This window comes from Symphodus melops (assembly GCF_947650265.1).
Source record: "Symphodus melops genome assembly, chromosome: 10".
Classification (NCBI taxonomy): domain Eukaryota; kingdom Metazoa; phylum Chordata; class Actinopteri; order Labriformes; family Labridae; genus Symphodus; species Symphodus melops.
The window spans coordinates 247501-269295 of NC_136700.1; the positions used below are offsets into that span (position 1 = coordinate 247501).

General features: G+C 42.1%; 1 protein-coding gene across 1 annotated transcript in view; it reads right to left on the reverse strand.

Annotated features, from left to right (window-relative positions):
- Positions 1 to 20493, reverse strand: part of LOC306830495 (NLR family CARD domain-containing protein 3-like) — a 34205-nt gene extending 13712 nt beyond the window's left edge. The window contains exons 1-6 of the mRNA XM_079354040.1: positions 20253 to 20493; positions 16545 to 16655; positions 16350 to 16428; positions 15999 to 16203; positions 14075 to 15881; positions 13789 to 13968 (exon numbers count right to left, since the gene is read on the reverse strand). Of these exons, the coding sequence (XP_079210166.1) occupies positions 13789 to 13968; positions 14075 to 15881; positions 15999 to 16203; positions 16350 to 16428; positions 16545 to 16655; positions 20253 to 20383 (2513 nt within the window). The 5' untranslated portion in view covers positions 20384 to 20493. The remainder of the gene's footprint in view (positions 1 to 13788; positions 13969 to 14074; positions 15882 to 15998; positions 16204 to 16349; positions 16429 to 16544; positions 16656 to 20252) is intronic.
- Positions 20494 to 21795: the final 1302 nt, after the last annotated feature.

A 21795-nucleotide genomic window follows, 5' to 3' on the forward strand; every position in this document is an offset into this window, starting at 1 on the left:
TCAGTTATCTTCCTTCAGTCTGAACTTTATGAGGGCAGAGTCTCATTTCAGAATAAGCAGGGCTCAAATTCAACAGCTTTGTACTCAACCTGTCTGCTGAACCACTGAATGACTTGATCAATGTGTGTAACTGTCCAGCAGGGGGCGCTGTTGGCTAACATTACAATCTCAGCAGTTACTCTCGAAGTCTCCACATCAGAGAAGGTGTGATTGAAATGTGTTGACCTGTTTCATGTTTGGGTCCACCTCAGGACACTGAACATTTCAGCATTGATACTAACTTCCTGGTTTTGTGCAGTACGGATCGGGTGCAAGATTTTAGGGAAATAATTGTACTATAAGATCCACAATGCTTTCTGACATTAGTCACTTCAAGTGTGCCTCCAAATCAAACAACGAGGTGTGGCCAGCAGAGGGCGCTGTTTGCTAACATTACAGGCTCAGCAGTTACTTTAAATGACTTTGCTTCTGTTATTATTTAATTTAAAGTTCTGATTAAATAATAAGTTCAAAACTCGAAGATCAAACAGAAGGACAAGAAGTTCGGAAAAAATGAGACATGCTCAGGAGACAATAACTCTAAAGCTCAATGGATCTAAGCTTTTATATTTCTTTATTGTGCAAGAGTCCATCAGTATGAACTCATCCATTCATACACATTCACTGATGGTAGAGGCTGCTGCAGAGTAAAGAGTCCATCAGTGTTAACTCATCCATTCATACACATTCACACACTGATGGTAGAGGCTGCTGCAGAGTAAAGAGTCCATCAGTATTAACTCATCCATTCATACACATTCACACACTGATGGTAGAGGCTGCTGCAGAGTAAAGAGTCCATCAGTATTAACTCATCCATTCATACACATTCACACACTGATGGTAGAGGCTGCTGCAGGCTCCATTAACTTACCTCCTTAATTTCGCTGGATCTACGTTGTTGTTGTTATTGTTGACGGTGTCGCGTTGAAGCGACCGAGACGTTCAGATTGAGTCGGATCTAAAGGAATCAGATTTGAATCAGATTTGAAACCACCTCCTCAAGTGGTTTGAATCAGATTTAGAAAAATCGGATTTCATTTCGCGTCTTTTGTCCAGACTGACAAAAAATCAAACCACATATAATCTGGATGAGCTAGAAATTGGATTTGGAGGTGCAACATGAAGAAGATCGAAGCAGTTCACCATCAAGTCTTTATGGGTTTTTTTATTATGATAAAGTGGACATGTACTGTACGAAAGGCTCTGTGAGATGGCGTCCTAGCCCCGCCCCTTTTGACTGTGTGCCGTTCTGCTCACTGCGTTCAGTTCAGTTTAGTAGAGACAAGGGTTGGCTGTTTTATGTTGACGGCCCTGCCTGTCGTTCGTCTGTGTTCCTTGTCTGTGTGCGTCCATGAGACCTCAGTAAGTATTGTAGGAGTATATTTAGGCTAATTGAGTTTATGTTTTATGTTCAGTGATTGTAGCACTAGCGATTAGCGCGCTAACGTTTAGCGTGCTAGCGATTAGCGCGCTAACGTTTAGCGTGCTAGCAATTAGCATGCTAGCGTTTATCTTGTTGTTTGTTAAGCTGGGCATGTGCCAACTTATTTATTTTCTGTTAATATGATTCCTCATTGTAGAGTTTTATTTACATGTATGCTAGTGAGTTCACTGTCAGATATTTGCATAACAGAGGTTATTTTGTATGAGCAATATTATTGGGGTGAGCTTTGAGAAGGACAGTATTTGATTTCTTCTTTTGTTGTTTGCACACACACACACACACACACACACACACACACACACACACTTCTGCACACCCTCAAGATACAAACAGTTACTTGTTCGACTGCACTGTCATTCAAGTAATCAAAATAAAAGAGGAGTTGAAGAAGGAAGCTTGCTGGTGGTCTAACTGACACCCCCCAAACATCACTAATATCGCCCCGAGTTACAGTTCTTACCTGGTCCTCACCTATAAGTGGGTCAATGAAAATTGTGTCTATGTGATTTGCTTACATTTAAAAAGGTTGACATTTTAAAATAAACTGACATATTACTTGCATACATTCCTTTTTTTGAAGACCTAGTCTAAAATATATGGTTTTAATATATTTTGAGAGAATATTTGGGGGATAATGATAAAAATGTCATGTGGTGTAACCCTAAAAACTTTACACGAAATAGTTTAACTTGCTAAAAAAGGTTAAAATGTTCAAAAAAACATGCTATCAACTAGTTTGGCATAATCTTACACTAGATCTATTTAATAGTAAATAAAAGTAATAAAACACAGTTGTTCAGAATATTATATTTTATTTGGGCAATTTTGTCCGTCAAGTCAAAGTCCTGAAGTGTCAAGGTGGTGTAACCACCATTCAAGGAGCCATTTTGGTAATATGATGCAAGAAGACAATGTGACAGGAAATGACATCACAGAGAAGGACCCCTGCTGAGACTAACTGCCGCGTGCCAAGGTCAGTAACTCTCTTTCAAATTTGAGATAATTCTACATTTTTGGGGTACGGTCAGGTATGCTTATGGTTACATGTCAAATGGTCTGACCCCAGGAAAACATTTATTGATCTTCATAATTATAAAAACCAGTATTTACTTGAAAAATTATGTTTGAAATATTCACACAAAGGCTGTGTATGTACACAGGTGTCCTAATAGGTGTCCTAATAATGCCTGTCAAATTTGATTTGAAATTGAAATGTCAAATGGTGTAACGATTACTATTACAAACGTCTCTATTAGAGGCCAGTTTTATCAAACATCAGTAGTTTATGATGCTGATTTATGTTGTAATATGAACTACTTACTATGTAGAACTATTTTTAAGTGTAAAGTATTAATTATTAATTTAATAATGTAGAAGAATTAAGTAGGTGTACAGTGACACCTACCTTTGAACATGAACAGATAAATGTTAGTCAACAATTAAAAACTTCATCTGTAAAACACAATTCATTAAATTTTCTGCTGTTTCATAATTAATACAACATAATAGAGCCTCTTTCCCTCCAACAGATGCCTCTTTCAAGTAAAGAAAAAGTGGCTCGGCACAGAGCACGCATGAATGCTGATCCTGCAGGAAGGGCCAATTACCTTGCTGAAAGACGTGAAAGGTGACACACACACACACACACACACACACACAGACACACACACACACACACACACACAGTGTTAAAGTCAGAATGATGTAGTGATTCAGGTGTTTTGAAAGAGTTAGTCAGTGGGAATAAAAGAAGGCAACTGTTTTTACAAGTATGGTAATTGTTTTCATTTGTTTGTTTGATTCAAAGTTATCGTAGGAGAAAGAGAGTAAGAATAAAAATACTCCAGTAGCCGAGCTTTCAAAAAAAAAGCAGGAGAAGATCAGAGAAACTTCAGAGAAAAGAAAAGGGAGCTTGCTGATGTACTGAACTTAACTCCACCATCTATAAACACATCAGCAGATGATATTCAGCAGCTAGACCATCCTGATCCAATGTGTAATCACCTTGATGATCATGACTATGAGCAGCCAATTGGTGAGGGGCTGCAAGCATCCTCAACCCCTGAAAGGAAAGAAAAGGAAACAAAGAACAAAACCTACTGCTCAGTGCTAAAAGAGAGGTAAAGGCTGAGGTCTGAACTTCACAAAGTTAAAAGGGAACTCCAGGCAGCAAAACTCAAGACACAAAACATACAGAGGAAACTGAAGAAGCAAAAGGAAAAACAGAAAATGGTGATCGAAAAGAACAAACCGAGACACAAAAAGAAAGCATCACAGGCGAGAAGAGAAGAAGTGGCCAGCTTTCTCTGCAGGGATGAGAATAGTCGCATGTTATCAGGCAAAAAGGACACTGTGACGAAAAATAAAATCAAAAAGCAAAGGAGGGTACTACTTTACTCTCTGAAGGAGCTCCATCCACAGTACAATACAACAGTCAGGAGACACCTCAAATTGTCATACAGACAGTTTGTTAGGTATTGTCCTTTTTATGTAACACCAGCAAAAGACTCTGACAGAAATACATGTGCTTGCATAGAGCATGAAAATGTCAAGCTGCTTGTTGACAAGTTGTATCAGAGAGGCCTTCTTCTGACCAACAGCTTTTCTGACTTGCTGGCATCTATTGCATGCAACACTACCAGCAAGACTTGCATGTATCGCACCTGTGCGGAGTGCTGCTACAATGAAATCGAGTTCGAGGGACCTTTGGAGGCAACTCTAATAACATGGCAGCAGTGGTCCAGGGTAGTCTCCTCTGAAGAAGGGAAAACATTTACCAACTTTGAAAAAGTCACACAAAGTGGTAAGTGTGATGATCTGCTGGCTTTGCTTAACAAGAAGCTGGACTCTCTTGCGAAGCATCAATTCAACTGGCTACATCAAGTGAAAACACTCAGAGAGCTAAAAGAAACTCTGTGCGAGGATGAAGTCTGCATTCACGTAGACTTTTTAGAGAACTATGGCTGTAAGCTCAACGGGGAAATTCAGGCTTTCCACTTTGGTGGAAGTCGCAAGCAGGCTACAGCCCACACCTGTGTGGCGTATACAGCCTCCTCATCAATCTCCTATGCCACTCTCTCTGCCTCTCCTCGCCATGATGAACGTGCTGTATGGGCGCACATGGAGCCTGTGTTGAGGGATGTCAAAGGCAAATGTGAGACACCACCTTGCACCCTACACATCATCAGCCATGGACCAGTGACCCAGTACCAGTACAAGAAAAACTTTTACCTACTCAGCACAGTGCCTTTTCTGTATGGCTTCCAAAGGGTCACATGGAACTTCAGTGAGAAATCGCATGGGAAGGGAGCTCCTGATGGAGTGGGTGGGGCTGTAAAGCCTATTGCGGATACAGCAGTCAAAAGAGGCACTGACTTGCAAACAGCAGAGGAGCTGTACAACTTCCGGAAAGATCAGCCCTCTAGCATCAACTACTATTGGATATCAGAGGAAGCCATTGCAAAGTACGATGAATCAGTCCCAACAAATGTCCCAGCCGTGAAAGGCACACTCAGAATTCACCAAGTGACCTCTGAAGTCCCAGCTGCAATGCAGTGGAGGGACATTTCATGCTTCTGTGCAAGACGAGGATGACCAGGATGAGATACAGGTCACCTGGTATCTGCAACTGCTATGGTCCATCTGCAGTAGATTTCCGCAACCTACCAGGAAACCACCCCTCAACATGTCAGCAGGATCTGAAAGGAAAGTTCATTCTGGTCAGATATGAAAGTAAGCCTTTTGTGGGACAGGTCATGCAGGTGGTGGGTGACGAACTGGAAGTGAGCTGCATGCAACAGCTGGGTGGGAAGAATGTCTTCACCTGGCCTCAACCACCTGATCTCCTTTTCTATTACAAGTCTGATGTGCTGAACATTGTCTCTGAGCCAGAACCTTTGAACTCGCGTCATTCAAAACTCACAGCAAAGGACTGGAAACACTTCCAAGCACAAACTGCCTGAACTTTAAGATTCAGAAGTTCTGTCACACTGGCACAGTCCTCTCTGAAACAGCGTGCATGGCACTAAACACAAGGTCCAACCCTTCTCTCTCTGCTTTCAATCTCCCTTCTGTTTTTACCTTCATTCACACTGTCTCGCTCTCTCTCACTCACACACACAGTTTTTGATTGTTTGATGTTAGTTGTTAGATATATTTCTTTGCTAAAATCACAATAGAAGTAACGAGTTCAACCACATGATTCTTGTCAGATTGTTTTCTACAATGAAATAATGTAAGTTCTTGTTCTCTCATGTTGCGAGAGCGCGGGGATCTCGGCTAAGCAGTTGGCATTTTTAGGAATTATTTTAATATCCTAGTTTGTTGCTCTTATTTACTACTTGACCTTGAAACCTCTAGCCTGCCTCACTTTGATTGCTTGGTCTGGGCCGAGTGTGAATCTCGTCAGGAGGACCAATAACTGCCTTTCATAAAGATATGGCTGCTGCCTTGAACTAGAACATCACTATTGGTTATTAGGAGCGGTTAAAGAAATACACAGTTTTCAGTTTACCTTTAAAGTTATTGAGTTATTACAGTTTTGAAGTCATTCCCCTCTATGGTCAGATCATAGGGTGTTAATACTGGAAAGGCCTCCTTCGCAGCCGTTACCTGGAGGGGACTCTCCTTGGGTCTAAAGGTTCAAGGTTCTTTATTTGTCAATTCCAAAATATGTCAGACATGCAGTGAAATCGAAATTACGTTTCCCCCCTCCCCACGGTGCAATGTAGATAAAAAAGGTAAATAAAATAAAACAAGGTAAAAAAGATAAATAATATTTACATTAATAAACCTAAAAGTGCAAAAGTACAAAGTTAAATAAAATGGAGTATAGAACCAGATTATAAGAAAAGTGAAACTTGTGCATGCGTGCAATGTGCAATAAGTGACCAGGGTTCTGTTCAATGTTCAAACAGGAGGAGGTTCCAATGTTCAGTGTTCATGGGGGCAGTGGGGAGGGAGGGGAGAGAGGAGAGAGGAGGGGAGAGAGGGGAGAGGAGGGGAGAGAGGGAAGAGAGTTCAGCTTCCTGACAGCTTGGTGGAAGAAGCTGTTTCTCAGTCTGGTAGAGCCGGCCCGCAGGCTGCGGTACCGTCTCCCCGATGGCAGGAGGCTGAAGAGGCTGTGTGAGGGGTGGGTGGGGTCACTCACAATGCGGGTTGCTTTGCGGGTGAGGCGGGTGCCGTAGAGGTCCAGAAGAGAGGGGAGCGGGACACCAATTCAGCCGCCTTCACTGTGCGCTGCAGGGCCTTGTGGTTGGCAGCAGTGCAGCTCCCCAGCCACACAGTGATGCAGCTGGTCAGGATGCTCTCCATGGTGCCTCTGTAGAAGGAGCACATGATGGGTCAGGATGCTCTCCATGGTGCCTCTGTAGAAGGAGCACATGATGGGTCAGGATGCTCTCCATGGTGCCTCTGTAGAAGGAGCACATGATGGGTCAGGATGCTCTCCATGGTGCCTCTGTAGAAGGAGCACATGATGGGTCAGGATGCTCTCCATGGTGCCTCTGTAGAAGGAGCACATGATGGGTGGGGATGCTCTCCATGGTGCCTCTGTAGAAGGAGCACATGATGGGTCGGGGTGTGCAGTCGTGGGTCAGCAGCGTGAAGAGCAGGGGGCTGAGCACACAGCCTTGGGGGGCCCCAGTGCTCAGGATGGTGGTTTTTGATGCGTTGCCGCCAACCCGCACAGTCTGAGGCCTCTCGCTGAGGAAGTCCAGCAGCCAGTTGCACAGGGAAGTGCTGAGCCCCAGCTGGTCCAGTTTGCCGATCAGCTGCTGAGGGATGATGGTGTTGAATGCTGAACTGAAGTCTATGAACAGCATTCTCACACCCTAGTGGGTCCTAACCACTTTAAAGCAGAGTGTCCCTCCCCAGTCTATGTTTTCCTCTCTGGTATTGGAACAATGGGGACAAAAAGCTTCTTACCTTAGTCTTCTGTCCCTTTGGTCCGTCGAGGTCCAACAAGAGAAAAATATAAGATCTAAAAGGAAAAGGGTTTTTGTTGGAAAGTCCTTACAATGGAAGGTTTCCTTTTATTTTATAATAACACAATTGATTAAACACAGAGATTACAAAATAATACAAATCCTACAAAAGAGTGCTATTCTCACAGTGAGTGACTAAAGCTCAATAAAAGAGAATATAAGTCAGCTGATCACAGGTGCAGAACAAGTGTAGAGCAGAAGTCAAGTCCCAAAAAGGAAGACTGACCCAGAGAGAAGCTTGTGCTTCCCTCCTATATACTCTGGTTGACTCAACATCTACGTCATGACAGTTTTAATATACATTTTGGGTTACGTCAAAAATAATGTATCAAAAACAAGACATATATGGTTCTATGTGTGTTTGTCATGCAGCTGCAGGACCCTGATCTCTAACAGGACACTTGTACACACCCCACTATGTGAGCAGTCCAGGACCCCCAATAAGATTTACAGCCTGCACTCACACAAGCGGCAACTATTCTAACACATAATAATATGACACTCCTTACAATGTTATAAGTACACATTATGCATGTAATACATATCAACTTTTTATGATCAGGTTTATAAAAGTTAAAATATGACTATTGTGATGAGCTAAATTCAGCCTGAACTCTCTCTCTCACACACACACACACACACACGTTTTTGTGTTTCTTTTAAGAGCTTCCCTGGTTCTTGTCAAATGTTTTTCTACACTGAAAAAAAAGTTAATTTAACCTTGAATTCATTTGACTGTCATTCTTTTTTTAGTGTCATTTTTTGAAGAAACAGTGACCTTTGACTATAAAAACAACATAGTCAGGTGGTGTAACTGGTTAGTGTCAGTAGGTGTAACCAGTATTTTTTCATAAAATTATTAAACTATACAGAAAAATTAATGTGGAATATAAAGTAACCCTCTATTGCAGTGCAATAACATGTTTTACATAATTTGTCAAAGAACACAAACACAAAGAACACAAAGACAAAGAACACAAAGGATGATTACAGTATATGTCCCACTCAATGTATTTAAAAAAGCCTGAAATTTACATTTGGATGTAATCCTTAGAAAATCTATTCTCATGTGATATTTTAAAAGCAGTTAATTATTTTTATGGCTGCATTTATATGCATTCTAGGTGGATTAAATATGTAAAACTTATCATTCTTTTTTGGTTACACCATTTAACATTTTCAGGCACATTGTGTGAGATTTTTGTAAAAAAAAAAAAAAGGTACAAATGTGATTTCAAATGGCATGAAACCAACATGAACACAACATGTACATTTTGACAGACCTGATTAATGATTTTAAAACAGAATTTTAAAAAGTTTTTGAATTTCTCATCTTACAAACCCTCATTTGTCACTGACACAAGTACAAAATAAAGATGTTTACACAGACAGGACAGTTAAAGCAACAGCAAATAAACAAAAACTACAAGCAATACAAAAATAAAAACAAAATGAAAATACACAAAACATTAACAAAGACAAAACAAGTCAAGTAGAAAAGTATGAAGTTGTGCTGGTGTATAAATGTGTGAACGTCAGTGTGTGTGATGCATCCAGGTTGGCAGCTGTGGAAAGTAGCAACGGATAACAAAAGAAACATTCAGGACAGAACAAAGAAAAATATACAATGATTTTCATAAAACATAATTAAAGTAAATATAATAATAACATAAACATAAATATGGAAAACACAATGTGGAGTATCAGGGTGTGGAAGAGGGTCGCCAAAAAATAAAGGGAGTAGAAGTAGCTCACGACCGGTTTTATTTTTTGAAAGTAGTTTGGAGACCCCTGGTGTCGAGCGTGGATATTGTTTATGGACCGGTTTGATTGGTGGATATGTATGTGGACTCAGAGTGTCCGTGGTTATTTGGGATGGTGATTTGTGTCTCTGAGTCAGCAAAGTGATGGGGACGGGGGACTTACAGGGACTGTGATCCAAAATGAGTGACGTTGTTGACAGGCCCAAGTGGCCTGGAGATAATCATCAGTGCTGCCCTGAGTGCATTGGGAACTCATGTCTGTATTTGATAAACCTATTTGAGACATTTTGCCTCGAGTGATGTCTGTTCATTAACGGTTTATTTTTTTGCACGTGCACTCGCGTTCCTCTGTCATTCTTGAGCTGTCATTGGGCGTTCATCTGACCAATGACACGGCGTTCCTCCCTTATTTCCAGTCTTTCCTCGTTCTGCTCCTCTTTTCAATATGATTCTGTTTCTGCCTTAGTTCCTTCATGCTGATGTTACCTTGTTATTGTTGTTTGTATTTACAGTTACAGGGTCAATATATAATTTTTAATCATAGAAAGTGTTCATTTGGTCACTGAAGGCATCTTGTGACCTTTCGTCCTGGTGGATCAGCTGATCATATGTGTGAAGAAGAGCGTAATCAAACTTTTCAATTAAAAATGATGAAATCAGAATAATTCATTAGTTTGAACAGAGTCAGCTGATCTTCAGTCAGCAGTTTCTCAGACTGACTCAGCACACAGAGACACTGAAGAATCAGGAGACCAGAACCTGAACCCAGGATAGACAGGTTCAGTGAATGTGGTGTTGAAGGTGTGGAGGTGGATCAGTGTGTCAGAGGAGACTCTGTAGAAGGACAGAGATCCAGCAGGACAGTCCACATACACTGCTACTCTGTGAGAGACAGAGGAAGAGGAGATCTTTGTTCCTATGTTATTGTGACAGACACAGTAACCTTCATCAGAGCAGATCATACTCCAGGACTGATCATTATGTCCAAACAAACATTCATCACTGATTCCTTTCCTTCTGATTCCTCTGTAACTCACTGATACATAAACCACTCCTCTCCACTCGACCTCCCAGTAACAGCGACCAGTCAGACCAGTCCTACACAGCAGCTGAGGCCAGGATTCAAATCTGTCTGGATGATCAGGATATGACTGACGCTCCTCCTCCACACATTTCACCTTCCTGTTGTTGTCAGACAGTTTGAGGTGTCTGTTGACTGTGTTTGTGTCCAGTTCCAGCTCACAGGTGTCTGATGGAGAATAGAGACACAACACAGCTGCAGGTTATCATCTGTTCATTCATCAACAGCTTTACTGACACTTACTGAGAGTCCATCAAACAAACAGCTCAGACTCAGCACTGAATGATGTTTGACAGCATGGACTGTTTTTATATTCAATTACTGATTTAAACTTTCATTTACATATTTTACTTGATTTCAAACAAAACAGGAAATTAATCATACAAATGTGTTTATTTAGCACACAAATAAGAAAACATCAAATATGATTATAAAATCTAAAGTGTGTGTGAGGAGAGATCAAGAAGCCAACAGGCTTATACAACGGGCCTTACCTCTAAAGAGATGAATAAAACAAGTGATAAGAAGAACACAACTTCAAAGGATGATTTACAATTAAAACCCAGAGTGACTGCCGACACAGATCAGCATGAAAGCATCTCCAACCTGAAGCATCGCCCTCCAACACTTTGTCTACTTTTAAAAGGATTTAAAGAGACCAGCTCTCACAGACACAACTCATCCTGCAGGAGACTCCAGGCTGAAGGAGCAGCCAACCTGGAACTCCTTTTCCCTGTTTCAGGGAGACACAGCAGCCAGCTGGAGACTCTGATAAGGATCCTCATGGAAGCCTCAGTTTGGAGGTTTTTTAAGGCAGACACAGGGAGGAGACCCAACTTACAATGATGGATGGAATTAAGACTAAACATGAGGTTGTGACAGAAACTACAGGAAATTCAATGCCAGTGACAAATGGAAACTTCAAGATATTTTAAAGAGTGATGCAAGTTTGGCTTAGAATTTATTTATGAAAGTTTTCCTTTAGTAACTCTCAGAAAAGTTTGGATAAAGAAAATAATGATATGCTTGGTTTTTCTGCTGGCTTGAAAAAATCAATAAATTATATTATAACATGTAAAAATCTGGTCATGACAGAATCAATGCAACCCTTATTAAAGAGGTTTAAAGTTCAATGTAGCAACCACTGTTACATATTTTTATGGTATCCATGGAAACTGGTATTGTTCCTTCTGATCTCAAACTGGTAAATGTTATTCCAGGTGATCCAGGATATTTTATAAATTACCGTCCCATATCAGTTCTTCCTTACTTTTCCAAAATGTTAGAAAAACTAGAATATAAACACATCCTTCAACATTTGAACATGTGTAATAAATTGTATGAACATCAGTTTGGATTCTGAAAATAATCACTCAGCTTATATAACACTAACCCTTTTATAACTAATGGACAAGATTCATATTGCTTTCATGTGGTATTTTTCTGGATCTCTCTAAAGCAGTTAATGCTGTAAATCATGACATTTTACTTGTTAAATTGACTCGACCTGGGTTTCATTGAAACCCTGAAGTGCCTCAGTAATTATGTTCATAACAGACAGCAGTGTATTATAAAATACATACATGGTCTGCATAAACTGTGATACAGTGTGGAGTTCCTCAAGGGCCCGTTTTAGGACCATTATTGTTTCTCATTTACATTAACTATCTTACAACAGTACAATTTAATTTGATAATTAAGATTTTTACCTTGTTATAATAATTTTAATTCATTTTGCTTATTCTCCTGAGGGGGATGTTTTGAGATAAGCCATCATGGCTTCTACATCACCTGCACATATTTTTAACAGGTTTTTTCCTGTTCAACTCTTCTTTTAACAAGTAAATAAACTAAACTGTCTGACAGAAAACTAAAGCAGAAGCTGGGGAAGAAACATTTGTGTTTTAAACATTTGTAATTGCTTCACATACTTAATTGTTCTTGCTAATTCTTACTTATTTCCATTGTTGTTTAGCACCAATACACCAAGACAGATTCCTTGTTTATGTAAATATACTTTTATGCAATAAAACCAATTCTGATTCTAAACCTAAACGTGTTTTATAATCTGCCCAAAAATGTTCAGACTCAGTTTAGTGTTGAGAATATAAAGAGACTGAGGGTAATAACAGGTTTGAATGACAGAGTATTTAAAAGATCAAAGTCAACATGTTCCTGACTGGTATCAACACTTTTTAAAAATGTTTGGAGTCTCCTTGAGGAGAGGTCACTCCTGAACCTCTGCATTTAGAGGAAGGACTTTCTCTCTCCATCTCTGTATGTAGAATACCTGTGTAGACTAATTTCATCATGTTAGCAAAGGTAGACATCTATGATTGTTTAGTTGACTTGTTACTTTTCCTGTAATAAATACATCAAACATAAAGTGTTACATTAACAGTAATGATATCTACATTAAATTCAGTACAGCGTGTGCTGCTGTGTTCTGATGAAGAGAAATGAAAACACACTCACACTTCCTCGGACCAAGATCCAGTCTAAGCAGTCCACCATGGTCCAACCTGGAAGAAGAAACCAGATCAGAATCTACTTCATACAGCTTCATTTAAATCCACCATCAGACAAGAAGCGGAGTTCATCATTCAGAAACAGTGAGACAGCTTCTGTGTGTCTGTTTGTACCTCAGTGTCTCCAGTCTGCAGTGTGGATCCTCCAGTCCAGCAGACAGCAGCTTCTCTCCTCCTTCTCCTGGATGATTGTAGCTCAGGTCCAGCTCTCTCAGGGGGGAGGAGCTTAGAGCTGAGGCCAGAGACGCACAACCTTCTTCTGTGATCAGACAGCCTGACAGACTACACACAAACATAAACACATACATACTTGCTTTAGACAGAGCACAGGTGTCACACTTTGTTTGGAATTACTTTTTTAAATTGTTTGACATCCATCGTTTCATGAGCAGCTGTTTTATCAATAACAGTCATAACCATGCAGCTGAACAGAATAAACATTCATCTGAAGAAAAGCTTCTTCATGTGTTTATATTCCAACTTGTATGATTCTTTTTGGCAAGGAATCACTTCTTCATCTCACACCTGTATGAGTCCAGACAAGCATGAATGACTTCCGTCAAAAAGTGCAGGGCTGCAATAAATCATAAAATACTAATAATTAACCGTCATTTGAATTTCCATTATTTCGTTATTTCCACCAACAAACATTTCATCGTATTCTCTGTCTGCCCAGATAAATACCAAAAGTCTTCATCCTCCATCCACCATCTGCCTCATCCAGCCAGTCAGCCAGTCAGCCCTCCCCTCTGCAATAAAACCTTGTTGATATTTCAATTATGCTGCTGTGTCTGTTTTGGGGACTACATTATACAAATAATAAAATGTATAGCATTAATGTGGCAACGTAGAGTTAATAAAACGTTAAAGGACTCATTGAAGGTCAGTTTCTTAAAATGAAATGAGGAAATATGATCTTCAATAAAACAATCTGACTCAGCTGCACACTAACCTGAGAGTGTCCAGTCTACAGAGAGGACTCTTCAGTCCAGCAGACAGCAGCTTCACTCCTGAATCATGCAGGTTGTTGTTGCTCAGGTCCAGCTCTCTCAGACTAGAGTACTGGGAGCTGAGGACTGAGGACAGAGCTTCACAGCTTCTCTCTGAGAGGTTACAACCACCCAGCCTGAAGAGGATTCAGAAGAACACAAATGAAAACAATTACAAACCATAGTTGTTATTTCTGAATAAAGAGAACTACATTGAACCTGGATAGTTATGTGAGCACGTACAGAGCTTTGTTTGAAGCTTTGATCACAGGCAGCAGCCTCAGAAGAGCCTCCTCTGAAGCAGAGTATTTCTTCAAGTCAAACACGTGCAGATCTTTTTCTGATGACAGTAAGATGAAGACCAGAGCTGACCACTGAGCAGGAGACAGTTCATCTGTGGAGAGACGTCCTGAGCTCAGGGACTGTTGGATCTTCTCTACTAGAGAACGATCATTCAGTTCATTCAGACAGTGGAACAGATTGATGCTTTTCTCTGCAGACAGATCCTCACTGATCTTCTTCTTGATGTACTTGACTGTTTCCTGATTGGTCTGTGAGCCACTTCCTGTTTGTGTCAGCAGACCTCGTAGGTGATTCTGATTGGTCTCTAGAGAAAGACCGAGGAGGAAGCGGAGGAACAAGTCCAGGTGTCCATGTGGACTCTGTAAGGCCTGGTCCACAGCACTCTGGTATAGAAGTGTTGGGTCAGGGTTTTCTCTGAATACTTTAGACCTCCTGGGTTTTCCTTGTTTCTCTGACATCAGATTGACTCCAGAGTTGATGAAGGTCAGATGGACATGAAGAGCAGCCAGAAACTCCTGAACACTCAGATGGATGAAGCAGAACACCTTGTCCTGGCACAGTCCTCTCTCCTCTTTAAAGATCTGTGTGAACACTCCTGAGTACACTGAGGCTGCTCTGATATCGATGCCACACTCTGTCAGGTCTGACTCATAGAAGATCAGGTTTCCTTTCTGCAGCTGCTCAAAAGCCAGTTTTCCCAGAGACTCAATCATCTTCCTGCTCTCTGGACTCCAGTGTGGATCTGTCTCAGCTCCTCCATCATACTTGATGTTCTTCAGTTTGGACTGCACCACCAGGAAGTGGATGTACATCTCAGTCAGGGTCTTGGGCAGCTCTCCTCCCTCTCTGGTCTTCAGCGCATCCTCCAGAACTGTAGCAGTGATCCAGCAGAAGACCGGGATGTGGCACATGATGTGGAGGCTTCGGGATGTCTTGATGTGGGAGATGATCCTGCTGGCCTGCTCCTCATCTCTGAATCTCTTCCTGAAGTACTCGTCCTTCTGAGGGTTGTTGAACCCTCTGACCTCTGTCACCATGTCAACACACTCAGGAGGGATCTGATTGGCTGCTGCAGGTCGTGTGGTTATCCAGAGACGAGCAGAGGGAAGCAGTTTCCCCCTGATGAGGTTTGTCAGCAGCACATCCACTGAGGTGGACTCTGTGACATCAGTCAGGGTCTGGTTGTTTTTAAAGTCCAGAGGAAGTCGACACTCATCCAGACCGTCAAAGATGAACACCACCTGGAACTCTTCAGACCTGCAGATTCCTGATTCTTTGGTTTCAGGAAAGAAGTGATGAACAAGTTCCACCAAGCTGAACTTTTTCTCTTTCAGCAAATTCAGCTCTCTGAAAGTGAATAGAAATGTGAAGTGTATGTCCTGGTTGGCTTTGTCTTCAGCCCAGTCCAGAGTGAACTTCTGTGTTAAGACTGTTTTCCCGATGCCAGCCACTCCCTTTGTCATCACTCTTCTGATTGGTTCATCTCTTCCAGGTGGGGATTTAAAGATGTCTTCTTGTCTGATGGTTGTTTCTGCTCTGTCTGGTTTCCTGGATGCTGTTTCAATCTGTCTGACCTCGTGTTCCTCATTGACCTCTCCAGTCCCTCCTTCTGTGATGAAGAGCTCTGTGTAGATCTGGTTCAGAAGGGTTGGGTTTCCTGCTTTAGCGATCCCCTCAAACACACACTGGAACTTCTCCTTCAGGTTACATTTCAGTTTACGCTGACACACTGAAGCAGTGACAGTTCCTGAATGAAGAAAGAAGTGAGATCAATGAACAGATCATGATATAGATCACATGACTATCTGAGTTTAAACCTCTTTGTCCTTTTTCTAAAATATGAAATCTGTTCAGATGTTCTTACTGCTCTGCAGACAGTCAGCCAGCTCCTCCTGCTTCATTCTCCTCAGGAAGTGGAGAGTGATCTTCAAAAATGCCTCTTTACAGCTTCTCCTCTGCTCTTCATCCTCACTCTGACTCTCTAAGCATTCTGGGTAATCTGGACTCAGAGCCCTCTGGACTCTCTTCAGCTCGTTCTTCACAAAGGTGACGATGTTCTCCTCCAGCAGCTGGAACAGAAGGAGACACTGGATATTTCCTATAAAGTGGTAGAACTCAACATGTGGTTCATGTGTCAGTCTGAAGGTCAGCTGCTCTAAACACAACAATAACTTAGCATTACATTCTTGTCATGGTAGTTTATGAAATAACACACCATAAAGATGGAGTCCAGATCTGTTAGATCCTGCTGGTCTGATGGATCTCTGTGAACCTGGGAGCTCTCCTGTTGAACTCTGTGACAGGACATATTACACAAGAAAACAGTGGGTCATATATGATGAAGCTCTGAGCCAAGATATGAGTCTTTGAACCACAGAGTCAGAACATTCACTGGATTTTTAATTCTTACCTTCCATCAGCACCACGTCCATCTTTAAAGCTAATAGGTTGACCCATAGACCAGTCACTCTTCATGGACACACAGCTGGGTCCAGGAGAGTCTGGTCTCTGGTCCTGCATCCTGATACAAACAAACAGCTGCTTCATGAACAAAGATCATTTTAATCAGATTGTTCCAGTTCAAACTAGCAGATGGATCATCAGTAATCAGGAGGCAGAGCTGAAGTTCTCCACAGTTCTGTTTCTATTAGAACAGTATCTCAGTCAGAATACAGCCAGCACTGTGTCTGTCCTCACATTCTTCAGACTGATGGAATCAAAGTTCACAGAAGACAACTCAAACAGAAACACAGCTCAGAAAGATGCCAGCAGGAACAATAAAGGTTAGAAGTCCAACCTGCATTTTCAGAGAGAAAGAACTCAGGCTAGCTACAGAAGATACTACCAGTGTCCACCAGGGGGCAGAAGGACAACCTCAACATGATGATCCACAGGACAAAGATTTATAAAAGAATGAAAGATTACAGATGTCCATAAAAGTTCTGAACAGAACCGGTGACAAAGGGCAGCCCTGGAACAGGTCAGACTTACTGCTGACAATACGAACCAGGCTACTGCTCCTGTCATACAGGGACCAGACCGCCCTTAGCAAAGGGCCCCGGACCCCATACTCTCAGAGGCTGAGGAGTGTGTCTCCCTTACTTCCAATGTCAACCACCGGGTTCGGGGATTGCCGCCACGACAGGCACCAGAGACCCTGCGACCACAGCTCAGAGCAGCTGCTTTGACAGTGGAGGTGGAGAACATGGTCCACTCGGACTCAATGTCTCCAGCCTCCGCAGGGTTCTGTGAAAAGCTCGTCCGGAGGTGGGAGTTGAAGACCTCGCTAACAGAGGGTTCAGCCAGACGTTTCCAGCAGACCCTCAATACACGTCTGGGCCTGCCGAGTCTGACCGGCTTCCTCCACTGCCTGCGAATCCAACTCACCACCAGGTGTCTTTCAGTTGACAGCTCAGCCCCTCTCTACTCGAGTGTCCGAGACACACGGCCGGAGATCAGATGACACGACCACAAAGTCTATCATCGACCTCCGGTCAGAACTTTAAAAAAAGAACTTTTATTTTTCCTTTCTTCATTTTTTTCTGTACTGAACTTTTTGTATTGGAATTCAGTCTTTGAAGCTGCTGCTCTCATTACTGGATGTGATGTTGTCAAAGACTCACAAACACACTGACATGGTTTATCATGTTCATTTCAATCACTGAATTCTTTGACAGCTGACTGTTGTACAGGTGAACAATGGGCTGCCACCTCCACCATTATATACTGATGACAGACTACAGAGTGCTGGACCATGACATGAGTCTTCAAACAAAGTCAGGAAATAAACTTCACTTTTTAGATCTCACCTTCCATCAGCACCACCTCCATCTTTAAAGTTGATACCAAGACTTTTGGACCAGTCACTCTTCATGGACACACAGCCGGGTCCAGGAGAGTCTGGTCTCTGTCTCTGCATCCTGATACAAACAAACAAGATTATCAGTTACTGTGAGCAGCAGATGAGACAGTGATGATGATGAAGGAGTGATGAAGGTGGAGTGATGAAGGTGGAGTGATGCTGTGACATGGAGAAGAGTCATGGACATGGAGTCGTCTATCAATCTGTCCATCCATCCATCCATCCATCATCCATCCATCCATCCATCTATCCATCCATCCATCCATCCATCCATCCATCCATCCATCCATCCATCCATCCATCCATCCATCTCTCCACCTATCTATCCATCCATCCATCCATCCATCCATCCATCCATCCATCCATCCATCCATCCATCCATCCATCCATCTATCTCTCCACCTATCTATCCATCCATCCATCCATCCATCCATCCACCCATCCATCCATCCATCTATCCATCTATCCTCAGAGGTTTTAGAGGGAAGGGATCCCTCCTCTGTGTCCTCACACTGATCCATAGCAGAGCGCCCCCTGCTGGAGGAGCTGAGCTGATTTATTGATTCATCACAATCACATATTCAGAAACAGTTTCTGTGGTGCAGAGCTGCTCTCTTCACCTTCTGTTAAAGGCGTCTGTCTGTATTTCTCTGACTACTTAGGCTGCTGTCTCATCTGTAATGTTTAGACCAGGAAAGAAGATGGACTCACTTTTCTGAGACTATCAGTTTGTCTTAGTCTTTCGTCCATTGTTTTTGAACACACAGTAACCTTATGTCAACCTAACTCAACCAACCAATGACCAGCTGTCTCTGCTTTATGGGCCGGTGGTTAAAGTGAACTTTATCAGTCACAAGGAGCCTCGGCCCTTCATGAGAATCCGTCTGATCTCAGATAGTCGGTCCAGCTGTGATCACATGAACACATGAGGAACAACAAGCTGCTCATATATCAGATTACAGTCCAACAGTCACACTGTGAAGAGGAACTTCTGATATGTGAACAACAGAAGTCAAACTGATCCAACTTCACTGTGAGAAATGTCTCCAAGCAGAACTGAGACGTAGAACTCCTTTGGTACTTTGACTGTGAACACTTCCTGTGAACCTCACGCTGACTCTTTCAGGTTTCCTGTTTGACACAAGAACATTCAGAGTGTTCAGTCGCTCACTTGGTCTCATGTCTCACAGCTAGTGATGGGATAAATGAACTGAGGCATTGAGGCTTGTGTCGAGTAAAAGTGGGCGTGTCAAATGAATCCACGCTACGAGGCCTGCATCGCTTCTGAAAAATGACCGATGACAAACTAGGCCTCGGTTTGGACAGATGTGATTGGTTCGTTCACTGTTTGCTTCCCCTTAAAAGGCTTCAACCCTCGCGGCACACTGAGTGTCGTCAGCTGTTGTCATGAGAAGAGTTAGTGCGAGTTGGACTGTAGATTATTTCCCCCACTGTCGGGCTTTGATGTGAGATATGTCTCTTTCCTTTTATACTTGTTTGGGAGTGTAAAATTGTGTGTGTGTGTGTGTGTGCGCGCACGTGTGTGTGTGTGTGTGTGTGTGTGTGTGTGTATTTAGCATGTGCACCTTCTTCAGTCACATGAACTATTTTGAGTCATGTATGTAAAGACGTCACTGGGGAGCCACAGGTTGACAGCAGTGTTACTGATTCTTAAAGACAACATGTTGAAGTTAAACGTGTGACGCTTCGATGAATAAAATCATCTGTAAAAAAGATCAAACAACAAAAACAAGTGTTTTTGAATAAAGATGGAAACTCTTTAAATGTTGTAATCTGTCTTTTTAATTAAGAAAAGAGCTCCATGTCTGTGTTGTTGTACTAACACATGATCATACAAATATCTATTGTTCATGCACACAGGTAAATTATACATTTCAACTCATGGCACTATGCCATTGACTGTAATGTTCATTTGTCCAGCAGATGGCAGTATTCACTGTTTCATTGCAGCCTCGAGTAGTGAAGCAATGGGCTGAAAACCTCAGTGATTCATGAGGCTTACCGTCACTAGTCACAGCTCCAACATGACTCTGAACTGAACTCAGTCTGAAGAGGACACACTCCTCTTCCTCCTCTTAGCATGTTAGCATAGCCTGTGTGCTAACTGAGAGTCATTGTGTTTCCTGTCATTCTTCTGTAATAAGAGCAGCTACTGAACCTGGTGGCTAACTGTTAGCTTACAGATCTTTGACACTTAAACTAAACAGAATCTTAACAGTGAAAAGTGTCTCTTACCTTATAATATATATTACAGGCTCTGCCTTCAACACGGAGAACAGATCTGCGTCACAGCAGGAGGAAGTGAAAGTAAAAAGTGAACAGGTAACAGGTAACAGGAAACACCAAATAAGGATGTTTATCACCATAGCAACAGGGTTTTAAGGAAACACTAAAATAAACACAATCATTCAGTTATCTTCCTTCAGTCTGAACTTTATGAGGGCAGAGTCTCATTTCAGAATAAGCAGGGCTCAAATTCAACTGCTTTGTACTCAACCTGTCTGCTGAACCACTGAATGACTTGATCAATGTGTGTAACTGTCCAGCAGGGGGCGCTGTTGGCTAACATTACAATCTCAACAGTTACTCTCGAAGTCTCCACATCAGAGAAGGTGTGATTGAAATGTGTTGACCTGTTTCATGTTTGGGTCCACCTCAGTACACTGAACATTTCAGCATTGATACTAACTTCCTGGTTTTGTGCAGTACGGATCGGATGCAAGATTTTAGGGAAATAATTGTACTATAAGATCCACAATGCTGTCCGACATTAGTCACTTCAAGTGCGTCTCCAAATCAAACAACGAGGTGTGGCCAGCAGAGGGCGCTGTTTGCTAACATTACAGGCTCAGCAGTTACTTTAAAAGACTTTGCTCCTGTTATTATTTAACTTAAAGTTCAGATTAAATAATAAGTTCAAAACTCGAAGATCAAACAGAAGGACAAGAAGTCCGGAAAAAATGAGACACGCTCAGGAGACAATAAAGCTCAATGGATCTAAGCTTTTATATTTCTTTATTGTGCAAGAGTCCATCAGTGTTAACTCATCCATTCATACACATTCACACACTGATGGTAGAGGCTGCTGCAGAGTGAAGAGTCCATCAGTATGAACTCATCCATTCATACACATTCACACACTGATGGTAGAGGCTGCTGCAGAGTAAAGAGTCCATCAGTGATCTTCCTGTTGAGCCCACAGAGTCCAGAAACCTTGTCTGTGCTTCTCGCAGCACTGTCATGTTTTCTTTTCTGACTTTATTTCCTTTGTTGTCCTTTCACTAAGACAACAGTCCTGATTTTAATCTCCCTTTCTGACTTGATTCTCTTCGGGCACCATGTGGATCTCGTGAAGGGATTACCCTCGCAGTGTCAGCATGATGCTCGCTCTTTGTCATGTTGTCATTTTCAGCCCTTCATCGCTCTGCTGCTTCATCAGACCTTTGAAGAAGACGCCTCCTCTTGTGGTCTTCACAGATATGACATCACCAAGCTTCTCTCCTACAGAGGAACGGATCCATGAAGATCCCGTCTGTTCGGGCGACACCAATCATTCCCATAAAATACTCATCTTTATTCCCAGTGATTTGGCTCCCATCCCTCTAAATGTTTGTCTTTGTTTCAAACTGTGCGCTCCTCCTGCCCTGGCAGAGCGCTGGCTGCTGTTCCCTCCACACAGAAGGATTCCTCAGATCGTCGTCAGTGCAGATCGGGGAAGTTTAAAATCCCTCTGAACTCGCTTCACACCAACGGAGGATCTGCAGAGATCTTCTTTAGA